At 37.8% G+C, this 27518-nt stretch overlaps 2 protein-coding genes across 2 annotated transcripts; one reads left to right on the top strand and one right to left on the bottom strand.

Annotated features, from left to right (window-relative positions):
* Positions 1–215: 215 nt before the first annotated feature.
* On the bottom strand, positions 216–3112 carry LOC114356865 (mucin-5AC-like). Its single transcript, XM_028310271.1, has 3 exons — positions 2980–3112; positions 1124–2466; positions 216–442 (listed from the first exon to the last, which is right to left on the bottom strand). The coding sequence occupies exons 1-3, from the start codon at positions 3084–3086 to the stop codon at positions 426–428; spliced, it is 1467 nt and encodes a 488-aa protein (XP_028166072.1). The 5' UTR covers positions 3087–3112; the 3' UTR covers positions 216–425.
* A 3540-nt stretch (positions 3113–6652) lies between these two features.
* LOC114356946 (multiple epidermal growth factor-like domains protein 11) lies at positions 6653–26476 on the top strand. The gene is made up of 8 exons (XM_028310380.1): positions 6653–6911; positions 7680–7770; positions 8379–9160; positions 20470–20545; positions 20703–22108; positions 22437–22550; positions 24234–24364; positions 25180–26476. Exons 1-8 carry the CDS (start codon positions 6805–6807, stop codon positions 25341–25343), a joined length of 2871 nt encoding a protein of 956 aa, XP_028166181.1. The 5' UTR covers positions 6653–6804; the 3' UTR covers positions 25344–26476.
* The last annotated feature ends 1042 nt before the right edge of the window (positions 26477–27518 follow it).

Genomic DNA, 27518 nt, shown 5'->3' with positions numbered 1-27518 from the left:
TACACGATACGAATCTATGTAAACTACCTATTAAATTACGAGACTTTGGCATTCGATTAGAGACTGATAGTAAATAAATAAGCATAACTTAATACTCGTAACAGACAATTGAAAATAATAGTTTTCCTCAAATACTTGCTTCTTCCATTGAAGTGCGTAAAACAATTATAATATAATATTAATACCTATATACATTATAAGGAAAAAGCCCTTATAATTAAGTCATAATTATAAATAGTATATTATTTACAAAGTAACACAGATGTTTTATGACAATGATGGCTTAATATTATTGTTATCAAACTTATTGTTCTAAATGACTATTAAAATATTAAATATGTTTTCCTCGGTAGGGATATATCACTTGAGAAATAACTGTCCCAGGTGGGACACGAACCCTTGGTCTTCCATTTTCCATCAAACGCTCAGGGATCTGGTAAACCTGAAAATATCAAAACACTTGTTATATTCAACTGTTATTCTACTTACAGTTCTCTACTATACAATATTGAAGGAATTATCCTAATGTGTAATATTTTAATATCATTGTCAGTTACAAAAAAGTTAGTCCAGTCAAAATACGGCATAGAGGGAAACGCGTGGAACACAGTTTTTGACTTCGTGACTTTATTTAGACTAGTTAGGAGGTAAGGCTTCTAAATTGTCATTTTTAGCTTGTGCTCATTTGCTATTTAAGTATGAACTTTTCATATTAAGTTGTTAATGCTTAAATAGAAGATGAGCACGCTCTAACTAAAAAAACTTAATCTAGAAACGATTTGTTATCAAATAGGGTAATAGGGATGTTTCCTGGGTCAAAAAGCAGGAGTTTTAATTAGTTCGTCAGTTAACTTATCAAAAAAATACTCTACACGTATATTTCACTTTTTCAAACTAATGAAAATTTAAAGAGATAAAGCGCGCCAAAGTTCATAAGAAGAGGCCCGTGACGTCAATGCTTGCATAAAAGTGCCGCACGTTGTGACGTCATGCGGAACTTCAACGCACCATAACTATGTAATTGTTAGATTGACAAATAAAAATATGTGTCCTATATTTTTTGATATTAAACATGACGGACTAAAACAATTTTTTTAGGAAACTAGCCTATTATATTACTCACGGTATACTCCAGAGTGCGCGCAATACTCCACCACTTTATTCGCCGCGAATTTTACTAAAATGCACACACCCACTGCCGCCAAAGCTCCCACAACGCCGGCCATCACCTTGTTAGCTACCGCCTTACTCTTTTCAGGATCATATTTGTGAAGGTCACTTATCGTTTCTGTAGTTGTTGCTACATCATCTAGCTCACCAAACAATTCTGCATTCTCTTTATTTATAATGTTGGGATCAGTTGAATAAACATCTTCAGTGGTAATAGTCTCAAGATATGATAAATCAATATCATTCTTTGCGGCGATCGATGTAGCTTCTGTATCCTTATCACTAATTGGTATTGTTGAATTGGCAGTAATTGTTTCTACTTCTGATGGAGTGGAGCTATCTCCTTTATGTGTAGCTGTAGATGCTGTATCAGGTATTTCTTCAGTCGATGATGTATTTTCCCCTACAGTAGATATTTTTGTATCACTTGTAGTAGTTGCAGTGGTCTCGAGATCTGATGTACTATTAACACTCTTTGTGACGAATAATGCAGCTTTTGTATCCTCATCAGTAATTGGTATTGTTGATTTGGCAGTAATTGTTTCAACGTCTGATGGAGTGGGGCTATCTCCTTTATGTGGGACTGTAGATGCTGTATAAGGAATTTCTTCAGTCAATGATGCATTTTCTCCTTTAGTAGATATTTTTGTGTCAGTTGTAGTAGTTGCAGTAGTATCAAGATCTGACGTACTATTAACATTCTTTGTGGCAAATAATGCAGCTTTTGTATCCTCGTCACCAGTTGTCATTGTTGAATTGGCAGTAATTGTTTCAACGTCTGATGGAATGGGGCTATCTCCTTTATGTGTGACTGTAGTTGCTGTATAAGGCATTTCTTCAGTCAATGATGTATTTTCCCCTACAGTAGATATTTTTATATCAGTTGTAGTAGTTGCAGTAGTCTCAAGATCTGACGATTTTTTAACATTTTTTGTGGCGATCGATGTAGCGTCTGTATCCTCATCACTAATTGGTATTGTTGAACTGGCAGTAACTGTTTCAACATCTGATGGAGTGGGGCTATCTTCTTTATGTGTTATTGTAGATTCTGTAGTAGTTGTTTCTTCAGCCGGTTCTGTATCTTCTGTAGTAGATATTTTTGTGTCAGTTGTAATTTTAGGTGTTGATTCTGTTTTCATGTCGATGACAGTAGGTGCTGTACTACTGTCATCTTCAAAATCATCAGTCATCGTAAAAGTTACATTCTGACAGTAAAGATCTAATACACAGGACATATCAAAATCAATTGTTTCTCTGCCCTTATGGAGTTTGGTTATATTCCAGGTTATGTTGGATCTGAAAGTTAAAAATAAAACGTAAATAATCTAGTAGTAAAATGAGTACCTAGTCGGTAGTTATATTAAGCTGAATATCCTACTAACATTATAAATGCGAAAGTTTGGATGTCTGGATGTTTGTTACTCTTTCACGCAAAAACTACTGAACGGATTTTGATGAAACTTCACAGTATTGTTGTTTATAACCCAGAATAATATATAGGCTATAATTTATGACGATCTATGACAAACTAAATTTCACGCGGGTGAAGCCGCGGGCAAAAGCTAGTCTTCAAATAATTAATTTTTATTTCTTTCTTTCAAAAGTAAATAAGATGGGTTACAAAGAAGGTTCGATCCTATTGCAGTACAATAGAAATAGGAGACATAAGTTTTTGAATCCAAATTCAATTTTTTTTTCAAATTCAAATCCAATGAAAAATTATGTATATCCAATAAACAAATTTTGTTCAACTATTATTAACTTATATAAATACATATAGTACCTACTTACTCGTATATTACAACTTACTTTTGAATAGGTTCGTACAATGATCCGGCGTGGCCATCAGTAGAGTTTAACATAATTATATAGTAATTTTCGCATTTAGCGAAGCAAATTGCAGGAATACTGACCATCTGCAAAATATAATCTATTTTTAAACTCTTAAAACACACTTTATTGATCGTTCTCATAGCACGTAGAAAATTAATACAAATACAAATATTATATTTAAGCAAACACTCCGTTTACGCATACACATTCACATACAATTAGAATTATTAGGGGCAGCTTTATTAATAATACTCACAAAACTAAAAATCATCACACTAATATAACATTTCAACTTGAACATTTTGAATTCACACAATGCCACTACAATTTAATACTTTTTAATTTAAATAAACTCTAATAACACGCAATAAGTCAACTGAGTGGATCTCTCATTGTCAGTGTGTCGACTATTAATAATATAATTTGTAACCGAGTTAATTATTATTATCCTCAGTGATTCAACATGTAAACCACTATTTTAGTAATATGTTCAAAATAGTTTCATTAGAAGGCAAGTTTGGTTTGGATATTACTTTTACCTTGTTTTGATGATAATTAATGTCAACTATAGACAGCAATTGAAAAAACGAACAACCATAATATTTTGTTGTTATACTAATAGGTATAAACTCTAAACTCTATACCTATGGTATGGTATGGATAGTTTCACCCACAAAGACGCGCCCTATCACTTTTTGGTTGAGGGAAGCGCGGTGTGCATCATAGGTGTATCATAAAAAGCATATCCATCCATCCAAGTTAGTATGTAATTATTTGATTAAGTTTGAAATATAAAAGTTTTGTTTAATTTTGATCAGCATCACACTACAAAAGCTTTATGGGTCATATGACGGTGGCGCTTCGAGACGAATAATAAGATTGATAGCCAGTTCTTCTGTGGTTTGAGAATTCCGAGTGAAGCTCGATTCCACCTTCAGCATGTGTGGTTGTGTTCCCCAGTCGATGAAGCACTGATGTCATGCCCTGCATACCCAAACAAATGCACGCAGGAAGATTTAATGAATGCTACTGACAACGCCACTCTAGTAGCGGAGTTTTGGGCAGATATAGGTTTGTTGTCGACACGGCAAGAAGAAGAACTTCGGCCTGTACCTCTAGCATGAACAACTTTTGTCTTCGAATCGTTTGCGTATTCGATAAAATTCGATACTCAACTTTCAAATTAAACGATAACGCGACAATTTTGATTCTTACAATAAGTTTCGTGCAACCATTTCTCACACTAAGTTCACTTTACGACACGTTCACAAGGGCGCTGTTGTAGTTTTCGTACTAAACCTTTTGATAGCGATTCGAGTACGCAAACGATTTGAACTCGAAAGATTTTCGTGCTATCCGTACTGATTATCACTTTCCTTCAGACCAGGAGCCTTCATCTTTGGAGATAACAAAACAGATAATTTTTTTTCAAGACACGTTTTTTTTCGTGAATTCGCAATTCGTTTATCACAGTTAAAAATAACAAGAGCGTTTTATCAGCGGCATCTTCTGGCGCAGTCGGGTAAAAACAAAAATCCAGTGACTTCAATAGTCCGTTATCGCATCCGTAACATTTCACCCGCGGCGCAGTGGTTGACCCCACTTTCTGTGAACTCTGTCTCTTTTATCAGTTGAACCGATGGTCGGTTTGTCTGTTTGTAATTGTTTTTATTTTGATAGTGATCTCAAATATTTTTCTTTTTTAACAAGCTTTATATTGACTTCGCTTGTTATTACTATTTATTTAACTTCATATTTAGAAGTAGACGTCATTTGGCTGTAACGAACGAACTACCTATTTAACGTTTGTTATTTATCAAAACCATAGCAAAATGGGATCGCTATTTTTTTAATCAATCACAATCTCAATTCGGAGGTCTAAAGATTTACTAAGAAGCCCCCCGATTTAGAGGTCCTGGATTTTATTGGATGAAAAAAGAGCGATTTGGTCAGTAAAACTTATTTTACTAGGGTTGAACCATCTTACTTTAACTTTGACAAACGTCAAACAACTGTCAAACCCCAAACAAAATACACCGGTTATCGTTATAGTTACGGTCAAAGTTAGCTCGTGCAACTCAGCCTAAGTTACTTAATGTCAGTAAGGACTAAACGACTCGTTTCGTTATAGAATTTAGATGCAGTTACAGATCTCATGTGTAAGAAATGTATTTTGGTATAACAAATAATGAGGGCTATCGTTTTTATACTTAACAGTTGGCACCCCTGGCGATTGACAAGACCTTACTCTACAGTGGCGCCATCTTGATGAGTGCAAATGCGATAGTCCTTCTACCACTTTAGCGCTCACCAGTTGGTGCCACTGTCTTCGCTACTAGCAAGTGACAGGACCTTACTCTACAGTGGCGCTAACTGGTGAGCGCTAAAACGATAGCCCTCATTACATATAACGTTTTAGTATGCAAAATCAATGTAGAGCAGCCAACCATTAGTCGTAACCAAGTATGTTCTTGATAGCATGTTTCTTATAATAGAAAATTTGTAGCTGTGTACAGACCACGTCAAAACTGGCATCTTAACCTGTTGCAATAAGACATAGTTTGCAACAAACCTGTATAGTCTGATGTGCCTCTGTTGTCAATTCCCGCCGCCAGATAGCCCGTGATTGACTGGGAGTGATTGACACCAGCTCGTGACGTCAAACATGGAGATATATGATATTGCACCAGCTGTAGTTTAGGGATAAGTGTATGAGTATAGGGAAACGGAATTTACCCAGAAGTAATACAGTATCCTTTTGTAAAATTACAGGAAAATTGTCTCTAGTTCTCTACATTTCAGACTTTACCCGATTAGGCATAGTCATACCGTTCGTCTACTTACATATACATATAATTACCTAAACCAATCATATATTGAAATAATTAAGCAATTTAGTCATAGATGAAATCTAAGATCTAAAAGATCGTTGTTACTAAATGAAATAGGCATAGAATTCAGTTATTAAATACAATTAAAAAAGAATTAACAATGTCTATAATAGTCTATATTATCTAAAAATTAAGTACAATATGTAGAAATATACTAACAGTAGGTACCATTGAATAGGAGTTAAAAATCCAAAGACGTTAATTGCTGGACAAAGATCTCCCCTAAGGATTCCCATAGCAACCGGTCCTACGCTTAAAAATGTACAAAAATAGGTTTAAGAAAAAATAAAATAATGCCCGTTTTCACCATCAATCCCTAATTTTTAAGGGACCTCTATGTAACACATAACAGGAATTTTGTTTTCATAGGGGTCACTAAAAATTAGGGATTGATGGTGAAAACGAGCATAATGCCCGTTTTCACCATCAATCCCTAATGTTTAAGTGAAACCTAACCTATGGTAACATAACAACACATATCAGGCATTTCGTTTTCATAGGGGTCACTTAAAAATTAGGGATTGATGGTGAAAACGGGCATAAGTCTCTCAAAAAGCTGTGTAAAACTCAAAACTATTTTCACTGCCAAACATACTCGCATGATTTCATTGTATGTTACTAAATCAAACGACTAACAAAACTAAAGGGAGCTTTCAAACGTTCAAAATAAGAGATGTATTCCATTGTTTTGTGTATAATCAGCACTTCATATTAATGATATGGACATTTTAAGTAGATTCAGATAGCCTCTTCACACAGTAGCCGGGTGTACAGTATAATGGTGGTGTCAAAAGGAATGTAATTGCGCGCAAAATTTGACAGCTTTTCGAATCTGAAAATGGAACTAAGTTTTTTTTAAACGGCCAGCGTCTGTAGTGGATACTTAGCTCTTTTATATTTTTTTGTGAAAATGTTAAGGTTGCCAGTGCTTTGTTTAGTGGTTTTGAGCGCAGTTATAGTGCGGGAAGTGACGACTTTGAATGCCGGTGACGTTGGAGTATGCATGACCAAAATAAGGTGCGTGCGTACTTACGATTGGTTTTGTTATCCTTGAGCTACAAATACAATGCATTGTGAGGAAGAGTGTCACAAGTATTTAAGTACTTATTATTATTCTTGGACTTTATGCTACGAGTTTTAGGTTTTTATTAGAGTTAAGATAGTCCCTTAATTTTTATTGACTACATACTTATTATCCTTATTAGCTTAACATTATGGCTCCTGTTGGAAACCAACATGAAGGTTGCAATACTTTTTACTTAATAAAACAAAAAAATAGTAATATAAAATACAAAACATAATCGACACTCTTTTGTTTGACATATTAATATATTAATTTTAATAACAATGCCTGAAATTAAAGTTCAATAGAGCTTTAAAATAAAAACAACATTTAAAATTAAATAACTTATTTTTGATCAATAGAAGCTTTGAATATAAAATGGAAAACTTTCAAGAAGAGAGTCGAATTTTCCGTAATTAGAGATCAATCACAACTTGGAAAATAATTAAAAAAAAATGGTTTGAATGAAATCTATTTATTAGTGACTTCAAATATAACAATTATGTACACAATTACGTAATTATTATCTGCCTTTTGGTGCGCATTTTTGGGGTAGGTTTTTTTTATCTGTATGTTAGTGCAATGCCATCAAAATACTTTAAAAAACGCAGGAAGTTTTAATGAATGTCACTCTTGTAGCAGAGTTTTGGGCTGACACTGTGTAGGTTTGTTGTCGACACGAGAAGAAGAAGAACATTTTCAAAATACTTCATTTTCCATAGCTCCCGGACGAGCAAAAGGGTGACGTTCACGAAGCTCAGCAACAAATGGTGCGGCAAGAGAAAGTGCGTCGTACGGGTGGCCAGGATACAGGTTAGTTTAGTTACGATTACCAATAACAAAATGTAGAGCTTTAACATTGCAGTTAATGTAATGTGTCAAACTGTTATTGAGATAAAGGTTTTTTAGATTGTTTTATAAACAAATTTTGAACTATAAATGTAGAATGGCCGATTGTTTCTTGAATATTTGCGAGTTAAAACTTTTAGGTTGAGTTGCACTACTAGCTTAGATCGTAACTATAAATAACGATAAGCGGTGCTTTTTGTATGGAATTTGACAGATTTTTGTCATTTGTCAAAGTTAAAGTAAGATAGCGCAAACCAGCCTTAGCCTATGCGCAGACCACCGATTTTTTGTCGGCCGATAGTTTAGTCGGGCAGTTAATCAGGATGGGCATGTATGTAAGTGCGCACATTACACCGATTTGGTGTCGGCCGATTCTTCATACAAATAAGAATCGGATTCAATTATTGGCGAACTAAAAGGTGGTAGTCTGCGCCCAGGCTTAGTTATTTAAAACTTTTCTGTTTTTTTTTTTATATTTTGATCACTTTCGTACTATGGGAAGAAACTATTCTGTATGAATATTTTAGAAAAATTGTGTTTATTAAAAAAAACCTTTTTTTTATAATTTTTAGCCAGTAGTGGAGGTGCACGATCGACTGATATGCTGCAGTGGCTTCCAATACCAAGCCGAGAGTGATGACTGCGCGCCTCTGTGCACCACGGGCTGCCTCGGCGGCCGCTGTGTGGCCCCCGACGTCTGCCAGTGTGACCCACCAGCTTACCTCGAGCCTGGACACCAGAACACCTGTGTCCACCCCGTCTGTGACCCCCCCTGCCTCAATGCAGACTGCACGTCCAACAACACCTGCACCTGCCACCAAAACTTCCAACCTTTCAACTCTACCCACTGCCACAACTGTGGACCAGGGTACTCTGTCGCCCCCAACTTGACTTGCAACCCCATTTGCGACCCTGAATGCGACGGGGAATGCACTGGGCCCAACGTCTGCTCCTGTTCCCCTGGGTACATTGCTGTTGGACACAAGTGCGAGCCAGTGTGTGACCCAGTGTGTGTAAACTCCAAATGCGTAGCTCCTAACTCGTGCTCCTGCTTCGACGGCTACTCTGCAGTGAACCGCTCTTACTGCGCACCTGTGTGCGAGCGTTGCGACACGAAATGTACCGCTCCGAACGTGTGTGAGTGCTTCGAAGGCTATGAGCACATCGACGGGACTTGCAGGCCGATCTGCAACTCCAGTTGTGAGAACGGCTACTGTTCCGGCCCGAACGAATGCTCATGCAACGAGGGGTACAAGAAGAATGAAACCACGGGGGTGTGCTCCAAGCCTTGCGAAAAGTACTGCCCTGGCACGTGTACTGTACACGGAGAATGCCGCTGTGTTGTTCAATCAACGTGAGTATTGTAATTCTAATCTTTACTAGTAACAGTGGCGGCGTAGCAATAATAATGGCACACGGGGCGATCTTTAACGCCAACGTAAAGTCGAGGGGACCCTTAACCTTAATCGATTAAGCAAGAGGAAACTGACATGAATTTAATAATGACCAGTCCAGTCGCAGCTTTGCCCGCGTTTATGGTTTGTCCCATAAATACCGGGACAAAAACTATCCCTAGTCTTTCCCTGGGTTTCAAACATCCTTTTATCAACCTTTCATCTAAATTAGTTCAGTGGTTTAAGCGTGAAAAAGCAACAGAGTAGATAATTTTCTCATTTGTAAAATTAGTATCCATATCGGTTTTTATAAAAATTACTTGAATTATCGAAAGCCGCCGGGCGGGCTTGGTGTATAGAGTCTTTAAGTAATCTGCTAGCAATTACAATACAATGTAATTATGCGGCGTAAGATCAGGTGTCTCATCGCCAGCGTATGGCACCGCGCAGGAAGCCAAGATGCGCCCGCGCATGCCAAATCGTGCGCATTGTCGCTCATTACGCATATCCTGCGCGTACAGTCAGCGCCAAATAGTTCGTGACGCCCAAAGTGGCCAAAAAGCTGATAACACATTCTTATTCCAATTGTAACAAAGCGCGAAACTTTTTGGCTACTTTGGGTGTCACGAAATATTTGACGCCGACAGTATCTCCACGCATCAGGTCACCCGCGCACAGCAAAGCTATGTTTTTGCCAAAGACATTGTTCTTACCCAAATCCGTTAGTGAAATAATTAATTTAAATAAACGGGCTGGAAGACGTAGTGTGGGCAGGCCTCCTACTAGGTGGACCGACGATCTGGTAAAGGTCGCGGGAAGAGCCTGGATGCGGGCAGCGCAGGACCGTTCATTGTGGAAAACCTTGGGGGAGGCCTTTGTCCAGCAGTGGACGTCATTTGGCTGAAACGAACGAACGAACGAAACTGCCGGAAGAAAAAATATTTCAAAATTCAATCCAGTGACTTGGACCGTGGACCAAGCTAAAAGTCGGCCAAGTCGCTGGAAGGCTCACAGAAGATAACACCTTGACACAGTGATAACCTGTCGTCAACGACTTTGAAACGTCAAGTGGCAAAAATCAAAAACTAAAAACCCACTATTAATAGTAGAGCCCTCCTGTATACAGGGTGGCCAAAACAGTGAGGTCTAAAAGAAAAATTTAGATTCCGTACATCAAGGTGTATCTAAATCACCCATGTATGTTCTAAGATTTTGCTTAGTTTAGGAGATAGAGTTAATTTTGTGATATTTTAAAATTCTATGACCTAGTTAGTAGGCTTTAATTTTTTTAAACTTTTTTTGGGTTCTGGAAATAAACTAAGCATACATATTACATGGGGGTGATATAGATACACCTTGAATCTAAATTTTTCTTTTAGAACTCTTTGTTTTGGCCACCCTGTATGTCATAATTATATTAATAAGGTTGTCCAACGTGGCAATAATAGAAACTAATGATCAGTGTTGATAGCAGCGCCCTCCTGACAATGTGACGCTGGGACGCGTCCCAGCTAGAAGGTTCAGTGTAGGACATCTACGAGTATCAATGAGGGCTATCGTTTTTATACTTAACAGTTGGCACCCCTGGCGATTGACAGGACCTTATTCTACAGTGGCGCCATCTTGATCAGTGCAAATGCGATAGTCCTCCTATCACTTTAGCGCTCACCAGTTGGTGCCACTGTCTTTGCGGCTAGCAAGTGACAGGACCTTACTCTACAGTGGCGCCAACTGGTGAGCGCTAAAACGATAGCCCTCATTGGTCATTGGTAAATTGCCAATGTATTTTATTTATTTACATCACGGAGGCTCACTCTGTTGATGAAACTTTGGCGAATAAAGATAATGACATTTAATAGTTCCGAACATTTCCCAGAGATGGCGTCTGAAGTTTCGAATTGATGCCTTAGTTAGAGGAAAACATTAGCTATACAATTAATATATCAATAATCAATAATTAAAATATACAAATTTTATAAAAAAGATAATTCAATTTTGACATAAAACTGAGTTAGGTAATTTTCAATTTCTTGTATATTTTTAGCTTTTAAATCAACACATTGTTAGTCAATTGAGTTCTCGAATTAAATGACTTTATAATCAGGTTTCCCATACAAAATCTACAGGAATAAAAAAGTATGTCAATCAGGCGTACTAACTACCCTTATTCAAAAACTTTGAAGATTTAAAGGAATGTTTGAATTGGAGCTCGAAAATATGTTAAATGTAGTTCTGATCGTCTGCGAGAGATGGCGTTAGGAGTAACGAAATATGTCATTAAACCGGTAGTTAGTCGTGATTCATAACTGAACCTAAAAGCTCACTGATGATACTTTGGTTGGTGGTTTACTTTGTAAACATTAATGTTTAACTTCATATGAAGTTTTACATAAAAATGAAAAATAAAATAGATGCAGAATCTGGGGGCACGGCAGTGCCCCCACCAAGTCGAGCAAAAAAGCGGCACGGCCGTACCATCCTTTTCTCGAAGCAATTCAGGCCATTTTCGACTGCCTGTAACTTCGTTGTGGATAAAACTAGAAGGCTGAATTTTCATTAGCTATGCAGGCATTGTAAAGACACGGTATATTTAAAATTTCATTCAATTTGAACCAGTAGTTTAGGAATTGTAACGGGTCAAAGTTACTTAATTTTGTCACTCACTGACTCACTGACTCACCGATCATCAAAATTCTAAGGCACTTCTAGCAGACCTAGAAGCTTCAAATTTGGAATATAAGTAGTGTTTGGTGTATGAATCAAGGAAAAACTAAAATATTTGGGGGCACGATAGTGCAACCGCCAAGTCGAGTAAAATTTTTCAATTTCGGTCCAGTTTTCTAGATACATAACTGCTAACTGCTGTCTACAAAAAAATACAAAAAGAAATGAGATCCCATCAAAAACAATACTTGTCAAAAAAACCAAGTCTCGCAACTCAGTTGTTCTACGGTAAAAAGTTGTGAGATCCATGTAATACCTACCAAGTCCAGGCTAGGAAATCTTTAACATTTTATATAAATATATTGACTTGGCCATCGCATGAAAACACGTGTAAATTAAATTATTTAGTGCGATGGCCAAGTCAATATATTTATGTAACACGTTAAAGATTTCCTGGCCTGGACTTGGTATTACATGGATCTCACAACTTTTTACCGTAGAACAACTGAGTTGCGAGACTTGGTTTTTTTGACAAGTATTGTTTTTGATGGGATTGAATCTTTGTTAAACTATGTTTTCCTAGTACAGATAGGTAGGTGTTAGGTATCTAGCTTTGTGCTATCTGGCTGAATAATATAATTTTGTGGAAAAAACAAAAAAAAAATGTTGTTGTATAAGCCTAGGCGCACACTACGGATTTTTAGTTGGCGATTGGGCCCAATTTTAATTTGTATGAAGGATCGGGCGATACCAAATCGGTGTAATGTGCGCACTTTCATACATGCCCATACTGATTAACAGCCCGACTAAACTATCGGTCAACAAAAAATAAATATATTTGTACAGTTATAACTTTCAGTGTAACTGAAAGCTCCTCTGCTTTTCTACGAGATGTTCATCATTATACTCGTAGTACACCGTTGTACACCAGATAAATGGTTGGAAGGACACAATATCGGCACAACTACTTTAGTTGCCAGATTCAAAATAATGCATGGGCAATAGGGATGATGACTGTTTAATGAAATATAAATTCTATTTAGTCCGTCAGACAGATAATTAGAAAATATTTGACTCGTATTTTTTATTTTTTTCCATAATCGAATAATTACAGTATTATATTAATTGACATGTCGCTCATTTGAGTAAAAATTCTACTCAAACGTGACGTATCGCGCCATCTCAACTCGATGTAGCACTGTTATTATTTAATTATGAAAGAAAATTAAAAATATGAGTCTAATATTTTCTAATTATCTGTCTGACGGACAAATAATTGAAATTTTGTCATCTAGCCTATTACATGTGAAGCAGTCATGTTGGTTAGGTACATTGCGTAGTTACAGGATGTTTCAAGATTAGGAAGCTTTCAGGTATACAATATTTAGAAAACAAATGTCACTCCCTAGTATATCTAAGTCATATAAAAGGCAGTGGGCGAGGCATATGGCTCGCAGAGTTGATGGCCGCTGGGGCAGAAAAGTTCTCGAATGGTGACCATGGGCCGGAAGACCTAGTGTGGACAGGCCCCCCACTAGGTGGACCGACGATCTGGTGAGGGTCGAGGTGCCTGGATTCGGGCGGCGCAAGACCGAAATCCTTGGGGGAGGCCTTTGTCCAGCAGTGGACGTCATTTGGCTGAATGGAACGAATGAAAACGCTATAAATTAAATCAACTCTCCCATAAAACCGGGTAAATGGCTCTTTAGCGTCACTGATCCATTACCCCGGTCCAAGGACGTGTGCGTTGTTAATTAAACAGTTATCCTGTCAACAAGCTATCGCACCCATTAAAGCTTATCAAATAGGAAAAATACATAACACGTGTTTTGTTGCGGGCGACATAGCAGCTATGGTGTGTCTATGTATTCATAACCGAGTCTATATTTTAATGCTAGTTTTGGTTTTTATAATAAAATTAGCAATGTTTCTTTCTATCGCAAATATACTCGGAAAATGAGGGCTATCGTTTTTATACATAACAGTTGGCACTACTGGCTAGTGACAGACAGGAGCAGGACCTTACTACCAAACTGCTATTTCAGGTGTTTTTAAACATTATTTGTTTTTAAGACATGTAGAGATTCACCTAGTAAATCATACGCAATAGTATTGTAATAATTTGGACTACAATCTTACTGATTAAAGCTGTATTTGTGTATCGATATGTGTTTTAAATTAAAAAATATTTTGAGAAAGACACCGGTGAGTGGATCTCTGAATCATGCAAAACAACTGGTGATAAAATTACGTCCCGCATCCGGCACAAATGTATAACTGGTTGGAGGGAATATGTTCAGATGATTAATTAAAAGTTAGGTTTCATGGTATCGGAAACAATGTAGCATACCATACCAATGAAGTGACTAATATTTGCTAGAGCAAAGGTTCCTTCATGAATTATTGTTTCTCATGGCCGGGCCATAATTTTCTAACAAAACCATAAGTTTTCTAATATTGGACAAAATAACGAAAATTTAATTTATACTTACTAATATTATAAAGCTGAAGAGTTTGTTTGTTTGTTTACTTGAACGCGCTAATCTCAGGAACCACCGGTCCGATTTGAAAAATTATTTCAGTGTTAGATAGCCTATTTATTGAGGAAGGCTTATAGGCTATATAAACCATCACGCTACGAGTAATAGATGCAGATCAAAAATGAAAAATGTTGCGAAAACGGGTTTTCACGCGTACGAAGTCGCGGGCACAGCTAGTAATTTTATAAAACTTAAAGTTGAAAGTTATGTTCTATAGCTATGGGGTTTTTAAATGTATAAAGTGTGCACATTAAAAAAAAATGAAATCCCCATAGAACATTTAACTATTTGTAAGACTCTTTTATGAATATTTCTATAACCGTCTATTTATTCCTATTATTATCGCAAACTCTGACGTCATTAGTGCAGCAACACTATTCAATTATAAATGCATAACCCATAATTGGTTATTTTAATTATATTCAGTTTGAATTTCAATAATTGCAGTTCCCCAAGAACATTTTCAAAACGTTGACCATGTAGGTAGTATATAAGTTTATCCTTCAGTTGTCTCTATTTTCGCTCGTTTCAGCCTAAAGACGTCCACTGCTGGACAAAGGCCTCCCGCAAAGATTTCCACAAAGACTGGTCCTGCGCTTTTCGCATCCAGGCACCTCCCGCGACCTTCACCAGATCGTCGGTCCACCTAGTGGGAGGTCTGCCCGCTATGTCTTCCGGCTCGTGGTCGCCACTCAAGAACTTTGTCTCTATTTACTCTAGTAAATTAGAAAGGGTCGTGTCTCTTCAGCGGATACCAATCTGATGATGATGACGTGTACCTACTTATGAGATTGTAGTTAAAGAAATATTTGCTAACCAGAAATGCCTGTTAAGTTACAAAATAGTACAAAGTAATATTTTTTCCTTTGTCCAATTTATATGGTATCTACAGTTATTCCATATTGTAGTCACGCTTAGATTTTAAGTCTAGTCTATAAATTATCGTCACATTTTAATTCAGGTCTCATACGCAACGCGTAAATTCAAATTTCGCTAATCGTTTTAGTGTATGCTAATGATTGTGGCTCGTAAAAATCCCGCAAACAAGCGTTGCGGCCATAAGCCCGCCTTGTGAGGATCGATTTCGCATAACGGATCGATTGTTTAACGATCGTCTGTCCGAGTAAATCCGTAAAAGATATAATGCTACGGTTGTGCTGCACTTTTTGAAAGGAAGTCGTGCTTAGGGTTGCTCATTTTCAGGAATTAAGTCTGCTATCTGACTAATTTATTTACCTAATTAAAATATCATTTACCTACTTTGATAATTTGAACATCCAAAAAGGTTCATCATCATCATCATCATTTCAGCCATAGGATGTCTACTGCTGAACATAGGCCTCCCCCAATGATTTCTACATCGCACGGTTGGTAGCGGATTGCATCCAGCGCTTTCCTGCTACCTTTATCAGGTCGTCGATCCACCTTGTGGGTGGTGAAAAAAGGTTCAAAGTAACATAATTTAATAATTATGCTACCATCATTTCGGTACATATCGGCTAGTGCTGAGAAGCCAATGCAATGGGACCTGGTTTCACTGGGCCCCATTGGCCAAGATTTTAGCATGGGAACATAATTCCTTAGATCGAGTAGAGTCCCTGTTTGCTGGACCTAGCTGATATCGATACCTACTGAAGTGAAAGTCAGTAATTTATATTAACAACACAACACAAAAGAAGATAGATAGAGAAATAAATAATAAGAAAAGAAAGAAATATACAAAAAAGATGTCACAATCACAATTTGGTGAGGGTCGTGGGAGGTGCAGGACCGGTCCTTGTGGAAATCCTTGGGGGAGGCCTTTGTCCAGCAGTGGACGTCTTTCGGTTGAAACGAACGAACGAACGTACGATGTTACAACATGATGAAGTCTGTAATTTGTGTGGTATTTTTTTGTGTAATATTTTTGTGACCAGTAATCCAGTGGCATCCCTCGTGCATTTCAAGAGTGCCGGCGCCGGGAAACGCGGCAATAAAAGACATGCAAAATGTCATTGTACGCAAACGACTCGATGCGCCTGCGCTGAAACCCAATCGCGGCACGTATCAGGGCTAGTACTACGAAACGCTGTTTCCGTAGTATCGACTCTATCTGTCACCGTCGCTCATGCTAGCTTCTCGCTTTGCGTGAGAGGGATGGTACTATTCGAAACTTCAGATTAACCCCCCAGAGTAACCCCCCAGTTCAAGAGTTTGCATGCGAAACGCAGTTCAAGGCGCATTCACGCGGGTCGAAGCCGATATATGAAAACAACGTTGTTGTATGTGAAAACGGAAGAAGTGTTCTTACGCGGTACCTCACACTTTTATCATAGATCAATATTGCACATCCTACAAACTATATTATGCTAATGAAATGGACTTTGATCCGGGCTCTTTGTAAAATATATACTTACGGTAACTAGTACGGAACGTCTGTGTCAGGAGTCACAGGGCTTAAACTCATTATTAGTGTATGATACTATCATGCTACTACGACAGTCATCTATAGTAATAAACTAATATTATAAAGCTGAAGAGTTTGAACGTGCTAATCTCAGGAAAATTAGCGATCCGATTTAAACAATTAATTTTGTGTTGGATTTCCCATTTATTGAGGAAGACTTTAGGCTATAATAATCAAACGTCCTTTGAGCTCAGAACTTCCGAAGTTCAATAAACTGTGAGCACATTAATTGGGTACTTTAACCAAAATCGCAAAAGTGCCGAAGACAAAAAACATATAGCCACTAGGGGGAGCAGTAATGAAAAATGTTTCAAAAACTGAAATTTTCAAAACTATTTTCATGCGCACGAAGTCGCGGTCACAGCTGGTGCCAAATAAAATAATAATTAACAGCTTCATTTCGAAATTCAGGTCACATTCAATTTAAATCACATTCAAGATGTTTGTAATTTTGTAATTTTTATGTTCGGTTTTATTTCATAAATAATGATTTTCTTATTTATTGATTAAATGACCATAAGTCCTGTACTTAACGTCCTGTTTTTCCTGTTCAAGATAAGATGTGGCCAATGCCAAATATAGAGACATTTGTTCAGTATCATGACACATTTCACAGTATAATAACATCGAATATAATGTGAAAAATGCGCTCGGTTTGACGACCGCGATGCATGTTGGCCACACTCGCAAACATTGGCCGAAGTTGATTTGCGAGTTTGTGTATTTGACAAAATCCATTCGCTGTAGTAGCACGGCCGGTGCGTAAGCGACCCCGGTCAGTTTGCGTTTCGGTGGTTTGGTGTTGTTGACGGAACGACAAAGTGGGAAATGATCTTGGTGATAACGAGTGATATCTTGTGAAAAGTGAAGTGATATTTTTGTCTATCGGCAACAGACAACGACAATTTGGATCTACTTAATTTTCAAACTGAACTTTAACTTTACTCGTAGTAGTAAATTGATGTCCTTCAAGTCTACGCTGATGCTTAATTATCTTAAAAGACTTCCTATTTTTAGAGAATTGATAACACATTAGGTATCAGTCTTTAGATTAAAAATAATAACATAACCTCAATTTAACTGATAACTTTTTATTATTGAAGTTTAAGTTCAAACTTACATTACTGAATTTAAAACATCAAAACATTTAAAAGATACAACGAATTATTTCAAAGCCTATGGATGATTTTACTGTATGTACGGACGATAGCATAATAAAGCTTTTTTTTATGCATATCAAAGCAGATATTTGACCACAATCGCACCTGATGTTAAGTGGGATGCAGTCTAGGATGGTACATATCTGCCCTGTAAGTGCCTATTTACTCTCGTCTTGAAAACGCCCGGATTATAGTCTTCGGGAAAGACAGATAATCACTAATATGTTATACGAGTATACTTAGTTGTATTAAATGCGATTTTGGAACAAAAATGTGTGATAGTGATGTGTATCATGTCCTGGGGACTGTACATAAATAATATATTATTTTGAAATAACCCGAATTATTTCACATGTAGAGGCAATAAACAACTGAAACAATATTTAGTTGATAACGTATCGTCACAGCTCCATGACCGTTTTTAATGAATCGCCTTTATCGCCTCAGTCCAGTGGTTAGAGGTGGGCTCTATCGATCCGAAGGACCTGGGTTCTATTCCTGGGCGAAACAAAGTGAAGTTTATTGTTCAAAGTTTGGTTAGGTTGGAGAAACTGGGGACACTTGATCCCCCTTTTGTTTTTTAGCCATTATTTCGTAAATATTGACCGATTTGAAAAATCTTGGTACTGAAATAGGTAGTACGTGGAATTTCATTGGCTATACTAAGTATAATAGCTATTTAATAGTATATTTTTCACACGAAGGAAAATCATTAAAATATTTTTTTCAATTTTGAACTGACTTTTTGCTATTTCCTGGCGTAATTTTATTAATTATTAATATATACATTAGTATAGCAATACTTTGTTTTGACCGCAACTACACTTGAGTGGTTTAATATGACCCAAATCAACATTGTTTATTGTGCGCTCCTAGATCTAAAAACACTGTCGTAATTTAAACTATTCAGAATAAGATTTGTGACACAAATTCATATGAATTTTCATGTCTTTACCATGAAAAAATCACGAGTTCCCATAGAAAACTATCCCATGTATCAACACACAGATAGAAGGGTTACTCATAATGCAACAAATTAATCTTACTTACCTATCAATGAATTTCGTTTCTGCGTACAAAGACAATGCATTAATTTTATAAATATATTTGAATCGTGTGGATTGTTTCAAATTGCTACTCAATATAAAGACTTATTGTAATGTGGTTGTGGGAACATTGCAGGAAACGATAACATATCTACGCTCCAATACATTCTAGCGAACAGTAGCAAACTGGACATGGAGGATACTGCAGTCTATTATTAAATAATTACATGAATACACGTGTTTATATTTATTTATTTCGGACTTATAAAATAACACTATGAAGTTAAATGTGGTGGTACTTTTAATCGTGTGCTGTGTTGTGCCAGTGTTGAGTGACAAACTGAAGAAAGGTGACCCGCACACTTGTCAGGAGAACTTGGTGTAAGTTTAAGAAAGACACTCGGCTTGAAAGTTTTTTGAAATAACTTCTTTGCGCTTATATTCTAATAATAGAAGGACAGATTTAACTTGATCATCTTCATCAGATCATTTTCTCAGAGGCAAACGCAAGTTGTACTTCCCACACTAATCGGGTTGGGGATCTTGGGATGATGTTCAAATTTTTTTTTTAATAGATCGACAGTTTAAAGGCTAAATTCGACTTCTAAGAATATGTTTTTATTATTATAAAATATCTCGTATTTGGTGAGAGATTTTTTCTGTATGAAGAATTTCTGTTCAAGATCACTTACTTAGAATGTCAATTTAAAATATTAATAATGTTTATTATTATAGCGAGTAGTCATGCTCATGTTAACAGTTTAAAACAAGATTTTCTGACTACATTTTTCACGCGTAAACTACTGAACGCATTTTGATTAAGTTAATTGGCCGATTTACAACGAAAGGTGTCAAGAAGGTAATACGTTCTTTCAGTGACACACTGAATTACAGCCTTCAGGGAAGTGAAGACATGAGCCACAACTATCAGTAATAAATATCATAAGAAGTGAGAGAATTCAACACTAGTGGGTTCTCTTTCGACCTGAGGATTCGGTTCCCCAGTGGGGGTTAATTGGTTAGGAGGATAATGCTGATTATCTCACGAGACTGTATTGGATATTGAAGCGAACTCTGTTTTGGTGGACATTTCGAAACTGACATTGACATAACTAAGGCTGGATTGCTTCACCTAATTTTAACAGTAACTTTAACGATAACCGGTACTTTTTGTATGGAGTTTGACAGATTCTGACGTTTGTCAGAGTTATAGTAAGATGGTGCATCCCAGCCTTAGTGTTCGCGCGTTCGTTTCAATCACTGCTGGACAAAAGCCTCTCCCAAGGATTTCCACAACTTACTACTTATAACAATAAAAAACTTAAAGCTGCGTCATTTCAAATCAATTAAATAAATAAAAAATGTATTTGTTGCCTTCGAACCATCATACAATTAACGTTTTCTTCTTTACAGTGACTTAGTTCCCAGGAAAGTGCAATATAAGTGCGGCCCGAGAAAAAAACAGATATGTACTACAATGAAAAAAGAGGTAATAGTCACTTATTTTCTCCAATTTCATACAAGAAGTACTTTTTCTTCTTCTTCTCCTCTATGGCTACTGTGTTTCCACGTTTGATACACAAGAAGTTAGTAAGAAACGTATAATTTTCGTAATCTTTTAATTGTATTTTTTGTCATGTTTTCAGAAAGTGATAAAAACATCGTATATTTGCTGCGACGGATGGACCTACCTTGATGGCAAATGTGTTGCTAAGTGTGATCCGGTATGCCTCAACGCGCAGTGCACGGATACCAACAAATGCACCTGCGACTCCGGCTTTGTGCCTCTCAACGAGACCCTCTGCGTCCCTCCGTGCCCTCCCGACCAGTACAACGACCTCTCAGTCCCAGAATTCCCATGCAGGTCCAAATGCACTCAACCCTGCTCTAACGGCACCTGCGTAGACTTCAACAAATGCTCATGCAATTCCGGCTTTAAACAAAAAGACCAGTTTACCTGTGAGCCTAAATGTGGTGCATGTGAACATGGCGTTTGTGAAGCACCTGAGTATGAATGCACCTGCTTATCAGGATATGAAAAAGGTGAAGATGGGCGCTGCGAGCCGATATGTGAAGGCTGTGAACAAGGAAAGTGTGTTGCTCCTAACGACTGTCAGTGTCATGACGGATATAGACGAGAAAATAACAAATGTGAGCCTGTATGCCACAACTGCGAACATGGAAGCTGCAGAGCTCCCAACGACTGCCAGTGCCATGACGGATATAGAAGAGAAAATAACACATGCGAGCCCATATGCTATGATTGCGAACATGGAAGATGCGTGGCTCCCAGCGATTGTCAGTGTAATGACGGGTATAGGCGAGAAGAAAACAAATGTAACCCAGTATGTGATGACTGTGAATATGGAAAATGCGTAGCTCCCAACGATTGTCAGTGTCAAAGCGGGTACAGACGAAAAAACAACAAATGCGAACCCGTATGTGATGAAACGTGCCAGAATGGTCTCTGCACGGCACCTAATGAATGCACATGCAAGCGTAATCACTCTCACGATGCAACAAACAAATTCAAATGTAACCCCATTTGCGATAATGCTTGTGTGAACTCTCTTTGCATTGCTCCTAATACGTGCATGTGCATCGACGGGTTTGAATCTTCTGGCAACAATTGGACATGTCGACCGAGCTGCAAGTCTTGCGACAATGGACAATGTTTGGCACCCAACGAGTGTGTATGTAACAAAGGATATGAAAAAAATGATAAAGATATATGTGTTCCTGTTTGCAAATTACCATGCACTCACGGAGTTTGCACACAACCAGATTTATGTGTATGCAATCCGGGATACAAGATGGATGATATCTCGAAGACTTGTAAGCCAACCTGCGACCAAAGTTGTGTGAATGGCACTTGTGTTGCGGTTAACGAATGCGAATGTTTTTCTGGCTACGAAAAGACCGACGTCGGAAACATTTGCAAGCCAATCTGCGCACACACTTCTTGTGTGAACGGAGATTGCGTTGCGCCCGATGTTTGTCAGTGTCGCGACGGATATGAGTTCGTTAATGGAACATGTGGGCCTGTGCCGTTGTGAGTATATTACTTTTCACTTCTTAGTTAACAAAAAAAAAAGACTGCTTACCTATCTGTTTACATTATAGGAACCTTAATGCACCTGCGCTACAACTCCTGTGTGACTCTGTAGTAGATCCTGGTTACACAGGAGTTGCAGCGGTGGGAACGAGAGGTGGGAATAGTCCCGTTACATCTATTTGGTTGACAGCTTGTCACAGTGAATTTTTTGAATTATTTTTACCCAAAAAATTACTCACTGTGTGAAGTATAGGAAACTACGAGGACAGTAAATGGACACAAATCTACAATACTACGTCTCAACGAGTGTTCATACTGATTCCAGGATGAACTGCAAGGACTGCGAGGGATTGTGCAAGGACGGCGTCTGCGCGTGTCCCAACGGCTCTCTGTGCCACCAGGCCGAGTCCGCTTCTACTGACGTGGAGTCTACCCCTACGTGAGTTTGTATTTTTCTGTAGTACCTTAGATCAGGGGTCTCCAAACTACGGCCCGCGGGCCATATCCGGCCCGCCACTGCCATCAATCCGGCTTGCAACATACCGAAAAAATTATATTGTACCGAATAATATTGTCGGCCGTTTGGTGTAGTGGTTCAGAACGGACTACAATGCCGAGAGGTCCCGGGTTCGATTCCCGGCTGGGCAGAAATTGAAATGATGAATTTTAATTTCTGTGACGGGTCTGGGTGTTTTCTATGTATAATATGTATGTATTTACAAAAAAAAAGTATTTAAGTATGTTTATCCCGTCGTCTAGTACCCATAGTACAAGCTTTGCTTAGTTTGGGACTAGAGGCGCAGTGTAAAATGTCCAAGGATATTTATTTATTTATTTATTATGGCCCCAAGGCCTCAAAGTTTGGAGACCCCTGCCTTAGATTAATAACGCCTAGATGGATATCATACAAGCGCTTTGTCTAAAGTGAGGTAAAAGTAATGTATGTAATAATTATGTCATCCAATCTCATCTTACATACATTTTCACTAGTGTTTGACTTTAACAACTGTCTGAACGTATGGAAGAACTAAGGCTGGGTTGCACCATCTTACTTTAACTGTGACAAACGTCAAAAATCTGTCAAATTCCATACAAAAATCACCGGTTATCGTCATAGTTACCGGCAAAATTAGATGGTGCAACCCACCCTAAGCCAGTCGTTTAGTTTGAAATGACTCACTTTTATCTGCGCGTAATCCTCGGTTTCTAGGTGTTATATATAACTAATTCTATCGTTCATAAGTGCCTCTAGTGGTCTAAATTGAATAAAATATATTTGATTTGATTTTTGATTTTATGACCGATTCAACTCGACTGAACATTGATTTTGCGTTTAACTTTTGCGAAGCAGAATAAATAGGTACTGGATTTGTACCACAACTAAATTGTTGAGTAAATATTAAAATTTCTTTTATATTTAGTACTAAGTAATTTTATGTTCTTTAAAAAAATCCTAGAAAATAATGTTCTGAGGTTTTTTTTATGCATAAAATTTTAACGGCACATTACGTTCTCCTACCTTATTATGGACGTGAAGAAGGTTCTTTCCCCGCTAAATAGACGACGTCAAGAAGAGAGTTGGCATTTACTGGTTAAAAAATCGGAAGATCGTGTTTTTTGATGGTCCTTGAGCAAGTAATAATCATTATTTTGTCCTTGCTTCAAACTTTTATCGACCGCAGGCCGATAGACCCAGCAGTTGTTTTATATCGACTGAATGATAATGATGTTAAATGTATAAGGTCGCGCAACCAGTGTTGAGGCCATTAACACAAGCAAAGATTTGTATCTTATACGCTGTCTGTTTCTGTCTCGCTTGCAGACATTTACGAGAGCGTGGTAGCTTACTAGCTGTATATTCGATTTTTTTTTAATTTATTTTACAACTAAACGACAGTTACATTGGGACAATTACATTTAGATAGCTTTAAAAACCACTAGGGTTTGATCTAAAGCTAATGAGTTTGCAGTGGGTACATTCACAATTTCACATACCTACAATTACATAATACAGCATTTGAAATGTGTTGTTTGTGTTCTGTATTCAAATATTACTTCAGTTTGAGTACGTGTTCGCCTCAACTTTCGTTGAGCTATCTATAATGACTATGTGACGTCACAGGTTAGCTGGTCTGCAGTTGACGTGGGCGCTGGGAGGGGCGGTGGGGATCCTGCTCGTCGTCATCATGATGGTGGTCATGGCTCGGATCTGGCGCCAGAGGCAAAGATACGACAAGAAGAATCCAGACAAACGTAAGAACTGCATTGTTAATGAGGGCTATCGTTTTTATACTTAACAGTTGGCACCCCTGGCGATTGACAGGACCTTACTCTACAGTGGCGCCATCTTGATGAGTGCAAATGCGATAGTCCTCCTACCACTTTAGCACTCACCAGTTGGTGCCACTGTCTTCGCTACTAGCAAGTGACAGGACCTTACTCTACAGTGGCGCAAACTGGTGAGCGCTAAAACGATAGCCCTCATTACACCATCATTGTAAATTGAAAATAGTAGAAGGGATTTGCAGCATTTTCAAGCAGACGGCAGATGAATCAAATAAACTAAGACAAGCCGCCTCCGCCTCTATAACCGCCTCTGTGATGTTGTGGTAAGACCACCTGCTTTTGACGCAGAGGTCCCGGGTTCGATTCCCAGTGGGAGCAGATTTTTCTGTTCGGTTTGGTTGGTGGTGGGCTTGTTCTAAGTCCGCCTGGCTAGCTACCACCGTCTTACCTAAGTCTGTCGCCATAACAACAATGTCAACAGCATTGTTGTGTTCCGGCAGTAGATGTAAGATAGCCAGTTCCTCCGTGGTTGAGGATTCCGGGTGAAGCTCGCTTCCACCTTCGGCCTGATATTCACTTATCATCAGGTGAGATACAGGCCACGAGCTTCCTCGTTGTGGAAAAAAAAAGCCCAAAATATGAACAGTAGTTTATAGTGACATTTTCATACTAAACGTCACTTTCAACAAGTGTTCAACGAGCGAATAACTTTTATTAGTAAAGAGGTTAGCATTGAGCCAACATCATTAATTGACCAGGACAAATTGCTTCTTATTTCTCAGATGATGCAGCCTATGGCAGCGTTCTGTATCCTCTTGCCAACACTTTGGTACCTCGGGATCCGACCGACGTGGATCCTGACTACGATGACGTAGAACTGAACAAGCAGACCGATGTGGGTCTTCTAGGGCATATACCCACGGAAGACTGTGTCGAGAGGATATGATGACTTTGTTAACCTTTTACCTACAGGAGGCGCCTATTGATGCCAAGTCAAAAGTCACTTCTCAAAATACTGGTGGCATCTATCGTTGTTTTGGCAAAGCCAAAATCACGGTTCACGACAAAAAATGAGCATGTAATTATGAAACTACATTAGTTGCAGAATTATATTTCAAATTTCAATACCGTAAGTCTCATACTTTTTAAAATATCTTGATGTAAAGTAAAGCAAAAATGTTGGCAGCATAAAATACCCCGTATTGAGAGGCGCACTTTGGTTTACAAGAGCCCGTAGGAAAAGGGTTACTGACTATTATTGAGAATGGCTCCAGTGTGAGTTTAGGAACTCTGTAACACGGAGAACGTAGCTGACTGTAGTCATATTGTCACTGTTGATTTCAACCACTGAAACTCCTGTGTAGATCATCTATAAGTAGTGAGTTTTCAGTAGCATGTGAAGTTTTATGTAGAATGTAATTTATTTTTTATAATGGATTATGTAATTAAATTTTCAGACTGCAACATAGCTGTAAAATATGCAGTGAAGTACAACGTAAATGCAGTAGAGGCTCAATTTTATTTACCAAAGTTTTAAACGAACTTACAAAAGAAGCTTAAAAGCTTTTGTATCTCATAAATGTACTTTAAACGCCTATTATTTACAGTATTGTTAGTTCAATTGGTCAATAATAATGATTTGTTCGTCGCTTCTGTAGTAGCATACAAAATACACTGCAATTTTAATGTTGAACGTAAGATATGTACAAAAAGTTACTAAAATGTTACATAAATGTAGGTACAGTGAATCTCAGTTGCAATCTTAGTCTAATAAAATAAATACATAATATTTATTAACTAACTAACAAACAAAACGTAGAAGTATGTTTGTCATTAAAAAATGACTTAAAATTGTATTATAGGAGACAATTAAGAATAATAAAATGTATTAGGTTTAATTATTGCACTATGTAAATTAAAAAAGTGATGGCATTCTTTGAATGTTTTAGGCTGAGATGCACCACCTAACTTTAACGGTAACTATAACGATAACCGGTGCATTTTGTATGGAGTATGACAGATTTTTGGCGTTTGTTAAAGTAAGATGGTGCAACCCAACCTTAACTTTCGTTATCTCATCGATAGTCTAAATTTTCTTCTTTGTATGTACTTAGCAGGTGGTTTTAGAATCGAATTCGAATATAACATTGTGTAAAAGAAAAATATTGCATTGTTTTGTGCCATATTCATTTAGATTATTCCATTTTAATGCCAAAGTTATGTTAAACTTTAGCTCGGTACCAAAAGGTTCCCTGCGTGATCGAATCAGAAATGAGGAGATCCGCAGGAGAACCAAAGTGACTGGCATACCCCGTAGAATCGCAAGTGGCAGTGGGCGGGGCACATACATAGCTTGTAGAGCTGATGGCCGCTGAGGTAGAAAAGTTCTCGAGTGGCGACCACGAGCCGGAAGACGTAGTGTGAGCAGAGGTCTCCCACTAGGTGGACCGACGATCTGGTGAAGGTCGCAGAAGTTGCTTGGATGCGGGCGGCGCAGGACCGGTCTTTGTGGAAAACCTTGGGGAAAGCCTTTGTCGGCAGTGGACGTCTTTCGGCTGAAGCGAACCAAAAAGGTCTAAAGATTTATCACAGCTCACATCTAAAAATCACAAATGGCCTGTGGTCTATGTGAAGTGTAAGACCTAGAATTAGCAGATGCTGTTTTCTTGAAGTATAACGAATTCTCTTTATCTGTGGAACTATGGTGGAACTACTCGTACAAAATTTGTGGTTAAACTACGTCGTGGTAACTTTGACTTTAGTATGGTATTATTAACAGCTTTTAGTCTTCCCTTTTTTGCATTGCACATTGGAAAAAAGTACCTTGTTTTTCGTATCACGTAATATACAAACATCCAAACTCTTTGTAAATAATAATCACACACAAGCATTATTATTATAAAATTAGTCGTTAAAACTTGCAAACGCAGTTGTGAAATTAATAAATAATTATAAATATTTTATAGGTTTATCTTTTAGATGTAGGTTTATCTTTTCAATGTAATGAAACTGAGTGAAACTTGTTTCAAGTCCGTATCACAGAACGGTGCTTAAAACTCGATTCAACTTTAATATCGTTCATTCACTGCAATGACTACACGTCAAGAGTTCTGGAAACGTC

This window comes from Ostrinia furnacalis, unplaced genomic scaffold (genome assembly GCF_004193835.3).
Source record: "Ostrinia furnacalis isolate ACB-3 unplaced genomic scaffold, ASM419383v2 OfSCF0058, whole genome shotgun sequence".
NCBI lineage: Eukaryota > Metazoa > Arthropoda > Insecta > Lepidoptera > Crambidae > Ostrinia > Ostrinia furnacalis.
This window is presented reverse-complemented; position numbering and strand designations above follow the sequence as displayed.